The 17231-nt window shown below is 40.0% G+C and overlaps 1 protein-coding gene and 1 long non-coding RNA gene across 5 annotated transcripts in view; both read right to left on the reverse strand.

Moving 5' to 3' along the window:
* The window catches only part of gpc5a (glypican 5a), a 105449-nt gene extending 92925 nt beyond the window's left edge, over positions 1–12524 (reverse strand). For 2 of the 4 annotated variants that reach the window (XM_046390243.1, XM_046390237.1), the window contains exons 1-2: positions 11721–12524; positions 8559–8720 (exon numbers count right to left, since the gene is read on the reverse strand). In XM_046390243.1, the coding sequence (XP_046246199.1) occupies positions 8559–8720; positions 11721–11871 (313 nt within the window). In that variant the 5' untranslated portion in view covers positions 11872–12524. The remainder of the gene's footprint in view (positions 1–8558; positions 8721–11720) is intronic. The other 2 variants (XM_046390226.1, XM_046390233.1) reach the window with 2 other exon arrangements.
* Positions 12525–13073: 549 nt separating this feature from the next.
* On the reverse strand, positions 13074–16061 carry LOC124059881. Its single transcript, XR_006843463.1, has 2 exons — positions 15663–16061; positions 13074–14236 (listed from the first exon to the last, which is right to left on the reverse strand). It is a non-coding gene; the product is annotated as an uncharacterized LOC124059881 (long non-coding RNA).
* Between the last annotated feature and the right edge of the window lie 1170 nt (positions 16062–17231).

The following is a 17231-nucleotide window of genomic DNA, read 5'->3' on the forward strand; positions in this document are numbered from 1 at the left end:
CATCACACATTCATCTTGTAAGGTCTGTGTGGTTGGTCACTGTTGTGTTCAGTGTTCTTGTTAAAATCTAAGCTTTCCCATCTTGCATTTACTGCACAGACAGGATACACTCACAGCTTTCTAGAGGTTTGGGAAAAGAGATCAGCGGTTTGTGTTTTAGTGTTCTGGACAAGCAATTCTCAGATACATCCTGAGGGGGACGTGAATATCCTGAATTTTATGGCAATCCATCCAAGCACTGTAGAGGCATTTCACTCAAAACCACAAATGTCAACCTTATGGTGGCACAAGAGGAAAAAGAAAATTAGGAGATCAACAAAGCCATTTATCATCTAGAGCCCATGAATGTGTGTGCCAAACAGATGTTGGGCTACGCCACAGGATACGTGAAAGGTATGATATACTTGTGATATAAACTGTTATAAACTGTTCAACTAATCTTCTATCATACACCTCCCAAAATCCATTTTCACATGTGAACTCCACACCGTGTCAAGAAAATCCGGATTTTTGGGGGGCTTTTTTGTTTTTATTTTGGGGTGGGGGGGGGGTGTTCATAACGTCTAACATAATTTTTGACATAATAACAAAAAACAGCGTCCAACAGCCTGGTGTTTCTTGAGGGGAATTTAACATGAGGAATGCTCATTTTCAAGACAAAAGATCCTAAAATGCAGAGTCCTATAAAAAGCTGCATATTTTCCCTGACTGAGGCCAGTAGCCAATTTGTGACCAACATAGAAAGTTTACTGGAAGAGAACACTGTGTTACTGTAGTCAGTGAAGCAGTGCTGCTCAGGGCCTGGTCACAACACACAATATCTGTCCATGGTAAAAAATTACTGTTTTGAACTTGAAATTCTTGGAGAAATGTGGATCGCAAAGGAGCAGTTAGGTAAGTGTGGTGACTGCTGCAGCACTGCTTTTAGAACAACTTTGCACACGAAATCTCTTGCAGGGCAGCCTGGTAATCATGCTGCACTGTCAAAGTAAACACAAAAGAAATGTTTATCTGAAGCAACTAGTCAACAGAGTGAGTTGATTTGAGTGAGTCAAATGATGCAATCTAAAATAGCTCTTACACCATTAGTCAACAGGCCAGGGCACTTGCACTACACACATTATACAAAGAACCGTTTAATTTCAAGGAATACACCAAACATTTTAGGTTGATTTAATCATGTGAAGGTGAAGGTGAAGGAGATACAAATATTTTATTTACTTAAGTGATGAGGCTAGACGATATTGCCATTGTAAACCAAACCTGAGCAAAGAGAGAATCTCCCACCACAATCATTACTTTGATTTCAGTGTCTCATCCATGCTTTTCACCAGCTTGGAAAAATTGATAAAGAAGGACATTACAAAAACTTCTGTCTTTTTCACTACTAGCAAGAGCTTGTTTTTAAAGTTGTTTGTTTGGTTCACTACTGTGGGTGTAAGGACCAGCATGACTTCTAATTGAGGACATAATGACCCACTGGAACTTTTCCCTGTGCCCCTACTGACATTGAGTTTGTGGTAATTTGGTGAAACAAAAGAATATAAAGAATATACACCATGTGAACTTTAACACGAGCCTCTCAAGACCAGTAGACGACATAATATTAGTACAAGAAGGCATAATATGCAGGAATTTCCTACTAGAAGTGTTGTCTGTATCTGCAGACACCCCACCCTCTGCCTTTATTTTCTTATTTTCTCATAATTTTGCTGTGTTTGGGACATTTCTGGGCATCAGTGATTCTGAAGAAAGAAAGTTGATAGTTGAGTCTAATTCCCAGATCGTCAAATCCTGACATTTTGGGTTGATGGTGATTTGACAATTTTGGAACAATAATCAACCATCTTTCTCCAGAATCGCTTACCCGTGAGTTTACAGAAAACAACTGATAATTGCCGCATATTATGCCTTTGAGGCCTAAACAAATTCGCAATTAATGAACATGGACCCTTGGGAGCCCCCAGTAGCCTGGGGCCCCAGTGCAGTTCCAGCCTTGCCTCTCGGGGTTTAAAGCAGGTCTTAGAGTCTATTATCACACTCTGAACAGCACACAACACCTGTGAAGTAGAGCATAAGCCTAAACACATTGCATCAGAGAGTCACAGTTTGTTGATACACTCGTAACATAAATAACGAGCAAAATTACTGTTTTCAGCTCTTAAGATCAAACAAAACAGTGTTAACATTTAGCTACAGACAGCAGTCGAAGATTCATTCAGATTTGACTATAAAGAAAAGCATGTATTTGAAAAATCCAATTTTGTGAGCTGAATAAACCATCTAAAAACATACTGGATTATTTGAAACACACACACACACACACATACACACACCCCACCCCCCATCCACCTCCCACTGAGATCTCCTTGTTTGGCACAGACTGAGTTAGTCTAATGTGATGGCTGATTGTGGTATCCACTTAGTCAAGCTGTGGGGCCACTGCCATTCAACTATGTTCCTTTTTCAATTCAAAGAGTAAAAGATGGCCAGTGGATCCTTTAAAAGCCTGTAAACAGAAACACAATTAACATTTATGAGCACAAATAGCAAGTCCTGCGCACAACAGGCCAACCTTCCACTTCAACGAAACCAGCACTCAGCACCGACTGTTTGATCTTACATTCATCAGCATCACTTGTGTTCCTGACAAAACAGTAGCTCACAATTAGGAACAGAGCAAATAAAAAAAGAAACAAAGGCTGACTAACTACATCTGCTGGATTCCTGTGTCTCTTGTTGACTTGAACTGTTTTTTCTTCCCAGGCTAGAAACCAAAATGAGACATTGACTGGAAGGGAAGACCACAAGCCACAGAGTGTTAATGGCCACAACAGTTTCATGCCACAGATATTCAAGTAAGAGTATAGCAATAAACACATAACAGCCTGCCTCAACTTGCTCATTAAGCGGTCATGTAATATTGGTGGAGGCTTCAAAATAAATTATGGGATATTAAAAAACACGCACATTTGACTAACTTGTGTCCATATTTTGTATTATACTTTGCCTTAAGTGCCATAGTGAAATGTTCAGGGTTTAGATTAACATGAATTAAGTCTACAAACGCAGCACAACTAAGCATTACGTCTTATAAAGAAATATCTTAAGCCTTTTTGGGGGGGAAAAACATTTATGTATTCGTTTTATTAAGAGTTGGAACAGCTAAATACTCTAAAGACTTTGCATGCATAGAGCGAGGAGGCAGTTATCTTAGCTTAGCATAAACACTGAAAATGTTACCTACCAACACATCAAAGTCTTATTAAACAATCCGTCCTGTCTCATGTGTTTAATCCATAAACAAATAGAAAACAACAGGAGCTGGACTGATGTATCTGCTTGGCCGGACAACCTCTCCAAAACACTGAAGGAAGCTAGTTGTTCTTCCCTGCTTTCATTCTTTATGCTAAGCTAGGCTAATCATTAGGGCTGTACCAGACTTTGAATTTTGTCCGTCATATTGTATTTGCTCCATACAAATATGCTTTCCTTTGTTCCCAGTTCAGCAATGCACTAAACTCCAATATCTGCCCACATGAGTCTTGTGTTTTCATCACTTTTAATGACGTTTTTTTTGTCACCTGTGATGTGAAAACATCAGATTAGAGAAAGTAAACGAGTAAACGTGTGCATGCTGCACATAGTTCAGTTGTAAACCTTTTCATATGTGTCAGAGTTTCACAGACACGACCTTGGAGCTCGCAGACAGCTAACAGATGCCTCACAGACACCTAAAAGATATCAAGCAAGTTAAATATCTTGCTGTGTCGGGGACAGGAAGGGGAGCCATGCGATACAGCCAATGAGAGCGGATATTACTCTGCTGTCATCTGCGCTAGCTCTCTGAAACCAGTCTTATCATGCATCTATTTTTATGTAGGGGGTATAATAATAATCAGAACACATTGACGTACATACAAGCATTTCAGTATTTAATCTCATCATCCTTGCTAACCCACAACATGAATAGGTGGCTAAATATTTTCAATACAAAAATATTCATTTAGTCCAGCTCTTTGACCCATATTCTCATCTTGGACTGCTCCTTTCTCATGTCACTTCTTGCATGTTTTTGTAACAAAACATAGTTTGGAAACCAGACAGAGCCATAGGGGAATTCCTCCTGGTGAAATACCCCCCTGTCGGCAAACAGTCATGTGGTGAGCATGACTTTTCTTAAGTCATGTAGAGTGACGAAGGCATAAGCTAACAGCTGGTAACCGTATTTAACAGACAGATAGGAGAACTCGCTACAAGAAAGCAAGCAAGCCAAAAACAACTAGTTTTATATGTTCAGTTTCACAATGACTGACTGCCACACCAACAGGGACAGATTTACAGCGAATACCTTCCCTTCTTACATCTCAAGAGGAAGAACACTGACTGCATTATTTACAGAATCTGGAGTATCCCTCAGTTCTGCAGTACGCCGTCTCCCAAACAGATCCTCAAATCAAAGCTTGTCCCAAGGGAGGGCATTCCTTTGATGTGGTGATCTCAGGCCGTTTCGCTATGATTTGAGCACCCCTCCTCAGACACTCTCTCGGGCATCTCAACAGCTGTTTCATAGTGGGTTCTGTTTCTAAGTTTTATTTGACTCCAGCCTCATGGGGTGCTGGGATTGCACAGGTTGGTTGCCATGGATGTAAGACAAACCTGCGCAGGATGAAAAAAAGATCTCCCCTGAAGCCCCGCTCAGCAGGCTGCATATTTGTGCAGTGTGTGGACGACGTGCAGGAACCTCACAACCGGTGAATGAAAACATGAAATGCTGAGACAGACCAGGAGCGAGAGCAGAGAAGAAGAAAAAAAAAAAGATATGTTGGAAAACTCAAAGGCCGTCTGCTTGACAGTACGTCATCAACTCGGTCTTTATTTTCTCTATTTTTTCTTCCCACCCCAGTTGCCCAGCTATCTTTTGGCTGTGAAATAACTTGAAAGGCTGTGGTCAGGTTCATTTAAGGACAAGATATTGAAATACTATGGCACATTTCTTTAAAGACAAGAGAAAATGCAAAGAAATCTTACATAATGAGTTATGCTTTGAAGCTATACTACAGACAACAGATTTAGACAGTGTTTTTGCTGATTTGTGTTACTCATTATGTTTAAGTATTTAGCTCACATGCCCTTGGAGGTTTTTTTGTTTTATGTTTTTTTTTTAAACTGTGGTCCACTGTACAAGTGCAAAAACATGTACATTGAGTCCCCCCAGGAAAACAACGTTTTAAATCGTGTTTTATTGGTTGGTGTTATTTCTCACTCTTTCAGACTGTGATTCCTCTACATTCCTCTAATTTCTTCGTGCCCCTCATCCTTCAGCTGCATCACATAAAGATGCCTAATTGAAGGCTCTGAACAACACAAATGACCACATTAGCCTGCCCCCTTTTAACTCATCCTTCTTCCTGTCTGTGGTTGTAATGCATTATGTACTCTGCTTATACTCTGTTGTCTCTCAAATTACAGTGCAGGCTGCCAATCATTTGAATACTAATCCTGAGGGCCTTGTTTTTCTGCGTAGACCCGAGCCACCCACCTACTATTTATTTTCCTCTTGTACTCCACAAAAGTGTAACACCACAACTTAAAATGATATTTAAATTTCTTTCATTGTTTTTTCACATCCAATTGAAAAACACCCAAAAGAAAACTCACAGTCTCTCAAGATGAATCACAAACAATTCACTTATTCGTTTGGCATCACTGAACAAAGCCTAAATTGGACTTGGATTAAATCCATGACTTGCGTTTCTTTTACGGATGCACATGAACAGCAGTGTAGCTCTCTTTTTCCACTCGGTTAAGATCCAAGAACCTGCCAGACATTTCGGTCCCTCCGTGCTTGCCATACATATGGTGCCACAGTGTGTTTTCTCCAAGTAACAAAGGTTCTTAAAACATCTACAGCTTAACAGAACAATACCGAGTGGGTGGCTCCCTCTGTCTCCTCTCTGGTTGTGTGAATGGAGTGTGTGTGTGTGTGTGTTTGTGTGTGCTTGTGTGCAAACAGATATTGTAGACTGTGAGTCAAAAAGTCTGCTTCAACATTTGAACAAGTATCAGCTTTCACCAGCACAGATTTACTTCAACAGCAAGACAAACAATACTGAACAGGTGACGAAGAGTTTAGTTTGTAAAACACATTTCGTTCATGTGTAATTTAATGGGATTTATGATAAATATAAACCACTTACTAGCAGCTACTAACTTACTAACCATATATTTGGATTACAGGATTTTACCGTTTATGAGCACTAACAGCGGTACAGAGCAAGGTTTTCCTTAGAGAGTACGGTACTTGTTTTGTTTGTATCACACACAGACAAGGGCTGAAGCTAAATGTGAAAACTGAGTGGACACGCATGCGTTTCAAACATGATTTCCCCTGACTGACAGTTTGTGTCACTGAAGTGGCAACAAATCAGGTTTGCAAAGTTGTGCAAATCAATTTTGCAAATATTTTATGAGGACAGAGATGCCCTCATCATGTCAATTAGACGTCATGAATACACATGGTGTGTTTTGCTGGTTTTTGAGGGGAATAGTTTTACTTTTAGTTGGACTAAATCTGCAATCCGAATATGTCAATTTGGGATTTGGAAACCAGTGAAGTGAAGAGAATTTTTCACAATTTTCTGAAATTTTGGAGATCAAACAATTATTAAATAAATGAAGAAAATAATGATCAGATTAATCAGTAATGAAAATAACGTGAAGCCGCAGCCCCACTTGGGTCTGAAATCAAATACATTGCAAAAAACACCTTAGAAACAGGACATAATGACTTAATAAATGCAATTAAACTGTTGCTGTGACTCCAGTGTGAGACTTAAATTGCTGAGCGTCTGTTGCCACTTGTATTATGCAGTCTGGATGTTGGAAGCAGCCACCGGTGTTTGTTGACTGATGAGAGCCGATGCTGACAGGGAACTCTGTTTGGTTTGGCAGGAATGCACACTGGCTACCATTCCACACGTGAAACCATGTGAGTGCTGCTTAGTTTGGGAGGATTTTTTTTTTTTTTTTAGAACAGCTACCAAGTCCGGCAGCCTCTTTTTGACTTGCCCTGTGTAAACAAATCTGCTAACTTCTATACTGTTAAAAAGGTGTTTAAGAATGTAAAATACACCTTGAAGGCTGCATTCATATGGAATTATAAGGCTGGTGACATGCTGTATCTTTCTTATTGTCAAATAGACCGAAATCAGCAATGAACTGATATGATCCTCCATTGTTGTCCAAAACCATTAAAAATACATCAGTTGGACACATTGCTGCTCTGGGCAACATATTCCTCCTTTTGAGTCAGTCCCACATACACTGTCCTGCTGCTCTAAACACTCAGTAGAGCAATAAGGGTGAATTAATATGGTGCTGCAAAGAGTCTCCTGACTCCAGAAACATCTGCTAAAAACTAGATGTTCTGGGAAATTACCGAGCCTTTTAATGGAGAAATATTTAGCACTCGTTATTAAAGATTTACATCTTCAATCTGGGGCTGAATGCCACAGACAGGGAAGGGAAGTGAAAAAGTATTGAGAGATCAACAAACTTTGTATTCATTTCATGGGATCTGACAATTAAAAATACATAACGGCCTTATCCTTAACAAAATCTGGTCTCCAACAACTTTAGACTGTTGTTTGTATTTTGGAGGCGACATGCTTCATAAACTTTATCATAAATACTGAGTATTTTAGTTTAACTTCAGAGCCTGAGTAAACATCTGATGACAAAAAAATGGGTATTGCCCCTGCAAACCGCAACTAAAACACTGTGATCATGCAAGACTCTCCTATAAATCATTTGTGTTTAGGAGGAGAAAAACAGCACGTCTTTAAACTGAGAGACATCGTTAAAGTGAATTGGCCTAATGATACGTCTCAACGTTCGAGTCATAAGCTCTGTATTTGTTGCCCACCCATTTTAGCAGTCATATGACAGCTATCAGCTAGAGTGGGAGAAGAAACATCCCACACTGGGCAGGGAGAGCACACAGACAGAGGCAAGTTGTTGCCTGTAAGTCCACTATCAGCCACTGCCGGATGAAAGAACAGAAAGGGATGGAAAACAGAGAGAAAGAAGTTGAAAACACATGCATGGTTTGAAAATGGGGAAACTGCATTCCAGTGCTTTAAATATGAGGTTCTGCCTTTCCTATCAGGATACAGAAGAGCACCTTGCACAGGAAGAGAAGTTATTAGTTCACATCCTTCACAGACATTCAGCCTTCCAGACAGCCTCCTTCTGAGTCTCCTACAGGAACAGCCAGCCTATCTAATCTCAAGATCAGAGTGTAGTGGTAGATCTGGAAGGAGGACAGACCCCGCTCTGTTTGCTCTGGTGTGGAACCTCACATACTGACTCATCCACTGTTTTCACAGCACCCACACAAACCGTAACTCCTAAATGTACTGTATACTGCAACTTGGAAATACACACAAAAACATCTACACACATCCGTGTAAACATTTGCACTCTCATCTCGGCACGCATTTAAGTTGAATCTTTTAAGCAGCGAATCCTAAACACACAAACCGGTTAACTCTTACCTTGAAAAGCTGCCACATTACGGGAAAAGATAAATTTCAGGCTGGAGCTGGACGTCTGGAGAAGGTTCTGGATGTCTCTCCGGGCCGCCACCTGGTACTTCTCCTCCATCTTCTTGGTGCAGCAGGTCAGATTCTTGGACATACACACCTGAAGGTCTGAACCTGAGAGTCATTGAGATTAAAGGTTATGGTTTTAAAACATTATAAACAGGAACTTTGATTAAAATGGGACAAAACCAAGAAGTAGAGTGTCTCAGTGTTTGCCGTAACAGTAAAAAAGATGACACCTTTTAGCATTTCTGTATGGGATTTGATTTGATGGGGCAAATCACCAACCACAGCTGAACTGAGGATTTTCATGCTCTCTTTAGTGTGCTCCACTTCTCTTTTACACATTCCAAAGTCATGCAAGTCAGTTGGATTTGACATACTAAACTGCCTCAAGGTATGAATACGTGAGTGTGCCTAACTACCTTTTGTATTATCTGTATGATAAATTGCCAAACTGACAAGCAGCTTTTCTTTCAGCAGCAGCACCAGTCGAAACTGGGAATGACATCACACCCAAGCCGACTGCATTCCAGTACAAGCCAGTTAGCCAGTTAACACTTTATAGAAAACAGTTGGCCAGTACTGTGCATACAACCGGTTTAATGAGACACAAATAAGACAGAAGTATAGTAGTATGCTAACATTTGCTAATTAAGACTGACCACAAAGTATAACCTCAGGTGATGGGAATAATATTATTTTGTACAGATTCTGAAGAACAAAAGAAAAAAAATTTACATGATGCTGGTGCTTGATGAAACACGAGGGGATCAGTTGATTCATAAGAGTTCATCCTCAGAGTGGCATGAATGTGTGCATTAATCTACACAGCAATCCATCCAATGGAGACATTTCAAGTAAAACTATATAAGTCAAACTGTCATGTCGGTACCTGTCAGAAAATCATCATAGTCAGCCTGGGGACCATTAAAGGCAACAAAATTTCAGACAATCAATGTTGACATATTTCAGTATGTGAGCCTGAACCAAAGTGGTTGTTCATATAAATTACTTTAAAGCCATAACGGCAGAATGTATGCCTAGAACTCAGAAACTACAAGCACATGCAGTGATCGTGTACTGTGGGCAAGTTTTAAAAAAGTATAGCAAGATAAAACCAAAACACCTCAATCCTGAGAGATCTGCGTCAAAGCGTTATCGCCTCACCAAGTGATGTGTCTAAGGTTTTCCACTATCAACAAATGTAAGTCATCTGCACACATACGGGACAATCAAAACATCTTAAAACCTCAACTTCAACCCAAAACTCTGCAAAAGCCTCTCTGACATGCCCAGGCAGAGTGTGCAGGGCTGCTACCAGAGACGCTATCAGCTCCCTGTGTGAGGTGGGAGCAGAGCAGGCAATGGCACATGGGGAGGAATTCAATCTCCCCCAGATAAGACAACTTGAAAGCGCCCCAGGTCTTGCTTTTCTTAAAAGCTTCCCAGAACTACTTCCACTTCCAACACCACAGACAGCAGCTTTGTCTGGCCAAGATGAGAGTATTCTGACTTGCTGTGTTCTGGCCTAAACCGTTGGCTGTTTGGCACTCCCCATCACATGGAAACAGCAATCTCTCTCCCAGATTCCTGGAATTTCTGGAGGTCATTTTTCACAAGCCGACGCTCAATTATAGATAACTTTGTGTGTTCTGATTGACTATAGCCGGCATCTGACTATCTCTAATTACGCTATCTGATGTATTTGACTACACTGATCCATCAAGGAATCAGCTGACCAATGTCAACATGCATTTGGACTTGGAAAACCATTTTAGCCATGTGATGCTGCAAGACAGGTCATCAGAGGTGCAGTTATAAACAGCAGCAAGTGTTTTCACAGGCTACTAACCAGCCACTGAATCAGGAGGTTATCACTGCACACAATTTATCTCACATGGGGTACTTTTCAGTTTGCAGTTCTGCAGAGAAACAGCACAGAGAGTTAAATCCACAGGGGCAGGAGTGTGGTGATGGCATTATAAGGGTAATTTAGAGGTTTAGGGGGCAGTTGAGGGTTTTCTGTCAATTGAATTGGCAGTGAAAAGGGGAGAAAAGGGGTGGTTAAGTTTATAAGGAGCAGTTTGTGGCAGGATGGCAGTCAACACCATTAAGATTTACTTTTCCAAGTGGAGCCCAGAGTCCAGTCAATGACAACCCCTGACCCCTCCAAAAAAAATCTTGTGGAGAACTGATACATGGAATTATATTATGGGTGGTGTTCAGAAAGTTAACTGAAGCCTAATTTACCTAACTTTAGACAGAATAATTCCTGTTTATCGCTGAAAGCCACTTATCTGCTTTAGTCAGCTGGAAGGAGCAGAGTTTGAGCTCTTTTTTTTCAGTTACAACCAGCAAGTAATCTCAGCAGTTTTAGTTTCTAGTATCGTAGGATTAAAACAGCAGTTTTTATTATGTCACATACAGTTATATAATCGATAACAGACACCTTTGATTGATCAATGCTTCCCTTTTGTACACAAAAGGAGAATCAGTCTCCAAACCTACTATGTTGCTCAGAGTAAAGAAAACATATTTGAAATATAATACATAATATTTATCATAAACCTGATATACTGCTGAACATAAACAAAATACTGTTCGTGATTTAAGACAGGTGCAGTACTTATAATACTTAATATTTTGAATTAAAGGTCATATAAAAAAAAAAAGATGGCATTTAAACAGCTCAAAGCTCCCCTGTCCGGCCTCTATCATTATCATAACTGCACACACGCCTCGAAAAAGTGTTTAAAAAGGTGTGTTTTGTGACTACAACGAGCACTTCAAGAAGGCAGAAAATGACAGGTTAAAAGCTACAGTGCAGTTAATGAGCTCTACGGGAAGGTGATATTATGCTGAGTAAGTTCTAAAGCATATTTCAGCACAGTTAAGTCAGTGCTTGCCCTGTTGTTTCTTTGGCTGCTATGAAGATGTAAATGACGAAAATGTATATTTAACCAAAACGGGTAATATTTTCTCTGTACCGGTCTTTGCTCGGGACGTTCAAGAGCATAACAAATACAGGCTGGTTTATGAGAATGTAACTGTGGGGAAACAAACCAATAAATTAAGACACACACTCGTTCTGGAAATTAAACTCCAACATACCTGGTCTGGGATTTAAAGGCAGTAACTGATTTGGTCCAATTTGCCTGAGTTGGAAAAGTTTGCGCACTTCATCGCATTTGTTTGGGCTTTCAAACCCTAATCCCGAGCAACACGCCAGGAAAAAGATGCAGGTCCTCCACATCACAGGCATTTTAATAAAATTCCGGGTTAATGCGCCCACCCTTAAAACAACAAGCCTCTGTGGACGTTAACCTTTAGTCCACTCAGGTGAGTCCCGTCCACATTTCAGGTTTCAGGATTCGGTGTCGATCATGAGGCGTTTGAGTCTAGAGAACGCTTCAGGTGTTCATTTAAATCCAGGCACAGAGAGAAAGTTGCTGCGGTGTGACTGACTGTTTGAAAGCGGCATGTTGTTCAAGTTGGTTGGACCGACAGTAGAGGCGGTACCGTAATGTTACCTGTGCTCGGAGGCTCAATGCGCAGCTGTCACACGCAGTCTAACAGCGCCATCTGGTGGACTACACTCACTTTCCATTCCAGACTTGATTCATTTTTAATGACTTGTACACTGAAAAGACCACCGACATGCCTCGTAGCAGATCCTCGTTTGATTTTTCTTAATCAAAATCACCTGAAAAGGGGCGAGTATCTTGGATTTTAAAGGGACTTATTCATATGAGCAATTTAGGATCGAACACCCTTCGTGCAAAATTAGGAACCTTTTTCATTGACATTCTTTGCCTAAAGACAACCACACACCTGAGTGTACTTAAACTGACAAATTGGGTTATAAAAGCATTCCCATATCATTTTCAGGTGTGAATGTGGTTGTCTGTGAAGTTAATGTCTCCTCATTCATTTTCAGCCAATTCCAAGAACGCATCTTTTTTTTTTAAATAAAGTTTACATTAATTACATGATTTCTAACAAGAAAAACACACTAGGCAAAATATTTTTGTTTAAAGGTCATTATTTTTGAGTAGTCAGTGTTTAGCACATAAGCTATAAAATGTAAAACTAATTCCCTGACTAGTCTCATTTAGTGCTCTATAACCACCACTACACCTGAATATGGACTCCTGGGATGTGATCCAAAGTGTCATACAGGGGATCAATGTGGACACCACAGCTGTCAACTTAACTTCATATTATCAGAACATGCACTTCAAAACCCAACCAGATGACATGTGGTGACACCACTTAATTTTGAGTTATTTTAACCAGATCACAGAATCCATTTATTGACGACCAATTTAAAATTAAACCTTGAAAGCTCCAACCTAAAAACCAGAGATATAAAACAACCCCCAAAACTACCCTAGCACAAAGTATACACTTAATGTTCACTGCTTGCAACCCACTGTGAGATGTGCACAATAAAATATTCAGAGAAAGAACACATATAAACTTTAATATATTTCAAACAACATTACAATTAATCACTTTGAACTCATCCTCATTAGCATATGCATTTCAAAAAGCTCAAACAGGCCAAAATAGGACAAGTAGCTGTGAGTATCCAAAAGCCTTGGTTCAAGATACAGTGAGCCTTCATCTCCTCGTTCCTACACAGGCCGGGACAAGTGCAATACCTCCATGTACACAGCATTGCTACTAATCCCCACCTGCACAGGAAGGGACAGCTCCAAATATCCAGTATATGCAAATACTCACCACTCAGTGAAAAAAAATATATACATATCTTGATGCAAAGAAATTCCACTTAGCAGAAAGCAGTTCATCAACCTAGTCAGTTTTGCATGGATTTGCACAGCAAACAACAGTTAAAGCTGAATGCAAACCAGCAAAACTGACCATGTGATGATTAACAAAGGAGTCTTGGACGTTTTTTTTGTTTGTTTTTTTAAAAAAACACATCTGAGCTTCAGAAAGATGCAGTTAGTTAGAAGTACTTCAAGTGCTCATATTGCAGTAGATAAGAGAAAACACTACCTGCACTATAAGCACTTTAGTACTGCTGAAACTGTCACTGGATGAGAACCGGCAAAACTCCTGGTTTATTAAAAAACAAAAAACAGCATTACATGTGTAGTATGCAATCAGGTTGTGTTTGATGTGACACCCCCAAAACCAAAAAAATCTAAACAGGTGGAGAGCAAGCAGGCCACCATCAGTTTTGCATAGATTTGCACAACTCATCTATTCTTGTAGTGCAACTATGCAAAACTAGCAGAGAACTGCAAGATATTTGAGCCCAATTAGAAATTAAAAATGGTCTGGTGGCGCATATCACAGCCCCTTATGCCAGAAGGAGCACTTAGGGCAGTAGGTGCTAGTCTATTTCACTATCTGCACTAGATGCACCTTAGCACAAAGACAGTACTTCAAATGGCATGTAACATGAAAGAATCAGCATATCAGTGTCAGGGTATTGCTGTAAGTGCCTCCACTGCAGTAGGTATTACATAGTACTACCTGCACTGTAAGCACTTTGACAATACACAGACTGATTACTGCATTGCTGCCCTCCAGCACCATGGGAAGATGGTCACACTGTTGCAGTTGTGGCTGGGGTCCTGCACTTCACAGTGGGTCTGTAAATTAAAAAGAAAAAGACACACATAATAACTAATTACGTCAATGAATGTGACTTTTTGGCATTGCAACAAGTTACATGTGCTTTTTGATGTGTGCACACGTGTAACCAATTTCTTGTAATTAAACATCCAAAACGTGGAATTTGCATCTCCCACATCAGAGGTGTGCCTCATTATCACTGGTTAGTCGATAATTACATGAGTTGCTTGTTGTGACACAAGATGTTATGATTTATTACAGCAGCACGAGGTCACTGAAAACATGAATGAGCAGCGCAGCCTGCGGCCCGCGTTCCCTGCGACACGGGAGCGCCTGCGCAGGCAGCAGTGTTGATCACCCCTCCCCCACTGCCTTTAACATGGCGCCTCGAAGTGCGCCAACCTTAGCATAAATGACTTAAAACCAACCAAGCTTCACGTAAACGCAGTATGGCACACTGAAATTAGAAATTTCGTGTTTACTAAAAGGGAACGCCGTGGCTTCCAGTTTCGGACTTCCTAGAAAACACGGCTACCGTCCATGTAGGAACAGAGGCTAGCAGCAAACAGCAGCCGTGCGCTGGTTTGGGCAGATAGCTTAGCTGCTGCGAGCTGGTGTTAGCTCGATGAAAACATGGCAAACGTTACGTTAACGCTAGTAAGGTTACACAGCTATCACTGGGGAGGGCACAACAGCTGCTAGGGCATTTTCAGCGAAATCAAGTTAGTTCATTTTTAGATCTGGTTCAGAAGTTAATAAAATTGAAATAGTTTTGACGACACTGATTAGCCGTTAGCCAACAACAAACGAGCACACGTTTGAAAATGCATCTGTTGTTCATTTGTTCCGTTGGATTGGCTGTATTTACACGCACTTGTCTTTAGTTAACTTGGATACCCATCTCAATCGTGTTGTGTTTATGCACACCCCGCAAACAACTAGTAAGTTTATGTGGCTATGCTAAGCTAGCTAAGCTAAAACGCGCGGCCTACAACTGCCCCATGTGCTGCTGCTTTGTTCTGGGGGGCACTTTAACTCACACACCACTGCACTCGAGACTGAGCAACAAATTAACCAGATTTACAAACTTACTTTTTAAATATAACACTAGCACGTTTATACAAACTCAGGGGTCGCTACCAAGAGGCATTTTTTTAAACAAGTTGCTGTAGCGGAGCGGAGAAACCTCCGGACAGCTTTTCAAATCTCCCTCATTCCGTCAATGGTGGAGCAGAGGGGGCTGCCATGCGCCTCACGTTACACTGTTTTCATCGCAAGCGTATCATTTGTGTTAATGTTTGGATATCCCGCTAACATGATATTAAGGCACGTAAAACAGACGTAAAACACGCTGTTAGACATTTAATTCCCCCAAAAGGAGATTAGAAAAGAACCCCAAACCCGACTTCCTTGCTGATAAACATGCGCTCGATAGACACTCACCAGCCGAAATCCACCATCTTCGCTCACTTGCTTGGGCTGCCGTGTAGTCTCTTGCCGACAAAAGAGAGAAATAAATACGTAACTAATCCGAAAACTTTTCTACCGGAGGACAAAACCAAAACATAAAGTGAAATCCGAACCGATTGGGAGTGAATATATAGGCCAGATAAGCTGGTTAAAAATGATTGCAGGGTTAGGAAAGTGGCGCGAAGGCGACCAGTTGGTAACCATGTGGGTGAATGAAGGGCGGCTCCCACTGAACGTAAATATCTAGCTACAACCCCCAACTCTCCCTATTAGCATACATAAACTACGGTACTTCCGACCCACATCTCCAACCAAACAGCCTCCACCTCTTCCAAGGAAAGAGAGGGAAATAGACAGGGATCACTGCGGCTGTCAACACCTTTAACATATATATGTATATATATATATATGCACACACACACACACACACACATATATATATAATAGGCGTAGCCTGCTAAGACATAGAGTTTTATTATCTTTAAAGTTTTGTATTTTAATGAAGGATAATTTTAAACCACCGACTCCGTTTTTATTTTTATTAAAATAATGGCGCAGAGTAGTACTATTCTATTGATTATATTTAATTATTTTGACCCCAAAAATAAAACTACTAATTAACCTGTTGCTGCTCCATAACACATTAAAATCTGTCTGTAGTGTTATTCTCACACGAATCTGACAGTAGTTTATATATATTTACATCTTTTTTTTTTTTTTGCCTTTTTTTTTTTTTTTTGTCAGCCTCCAAACAGAGGGACAAAGGAAAAATGATATATATTCTCGTTCTGAAATTAGGCAAGTTTAACAGAATTTTGTAAATTGTCATTCAGTTTAAAGATACAAGTTTATGTAACAGTTGGTCAGTTAACTTGATCGGTTATGCTGTTGCAGGCTACCATAGATTCTAAATTTGTTCTAAGTCATAAACATGGAATATAACCTTATATGAACAAAATATATATACAAAACTAAATACAAAAAGTAAGTAAGTACCCATCATGAACCTTCACAACCCAGTGATGAGCAGGAGGACAAAGTTCTATCAAAGCTGTTTCATTGGGAATAATAAATATATATATTTTTTTGATTAAGTACAAGGCCGAAATGTTCGTCAAAACTGGTTAATAGTGATGTCAGAATACAGTTATTTTCTAGCTTTTGAAAAATTGTTAATTTAATGTGATTTACACTGGGACAACATTGAGTTTTAAGTTGGATTCCTTTTTTTGAGGGGGAGATACATAGGTCGTTTAATTAGTTTTGAGAAACATTTCAATGGAAATTCCACAAAAAGTATTCATAGGGTTTTACAAGAAAGAGGTCCAACAGATGCTTCACCACTTTTGTAACTGACATAATAATAAAAGTCTAAGAGCCAAATAAGTGAAATCTAAAAGGGAAACAGAGAAAGAAGTTTGTAAATATAACTAAACAATTTTTATGATTTTTTTAGATTTGCATTCAAGACATAATCCTGTAACAATAATCCAACTAAAACTACAGACATTTTGTAGTTTTTAAGTTTTAAATGTTTTAGTA

The sequence above is a fragment of the Scatophagus argus genome, chromosome 1 (assembly GCF_020382885.2).
Source record: "Scatophagus argus isolate fScaArg1 chromosome 1, fScaArg1.pri, whole genome shotgun sequence".
NCBI lineage: Eukaryota > Metazoa > Chordata > Actinopteri > Scatophagidae > Scatophagus > Scatophagus argus.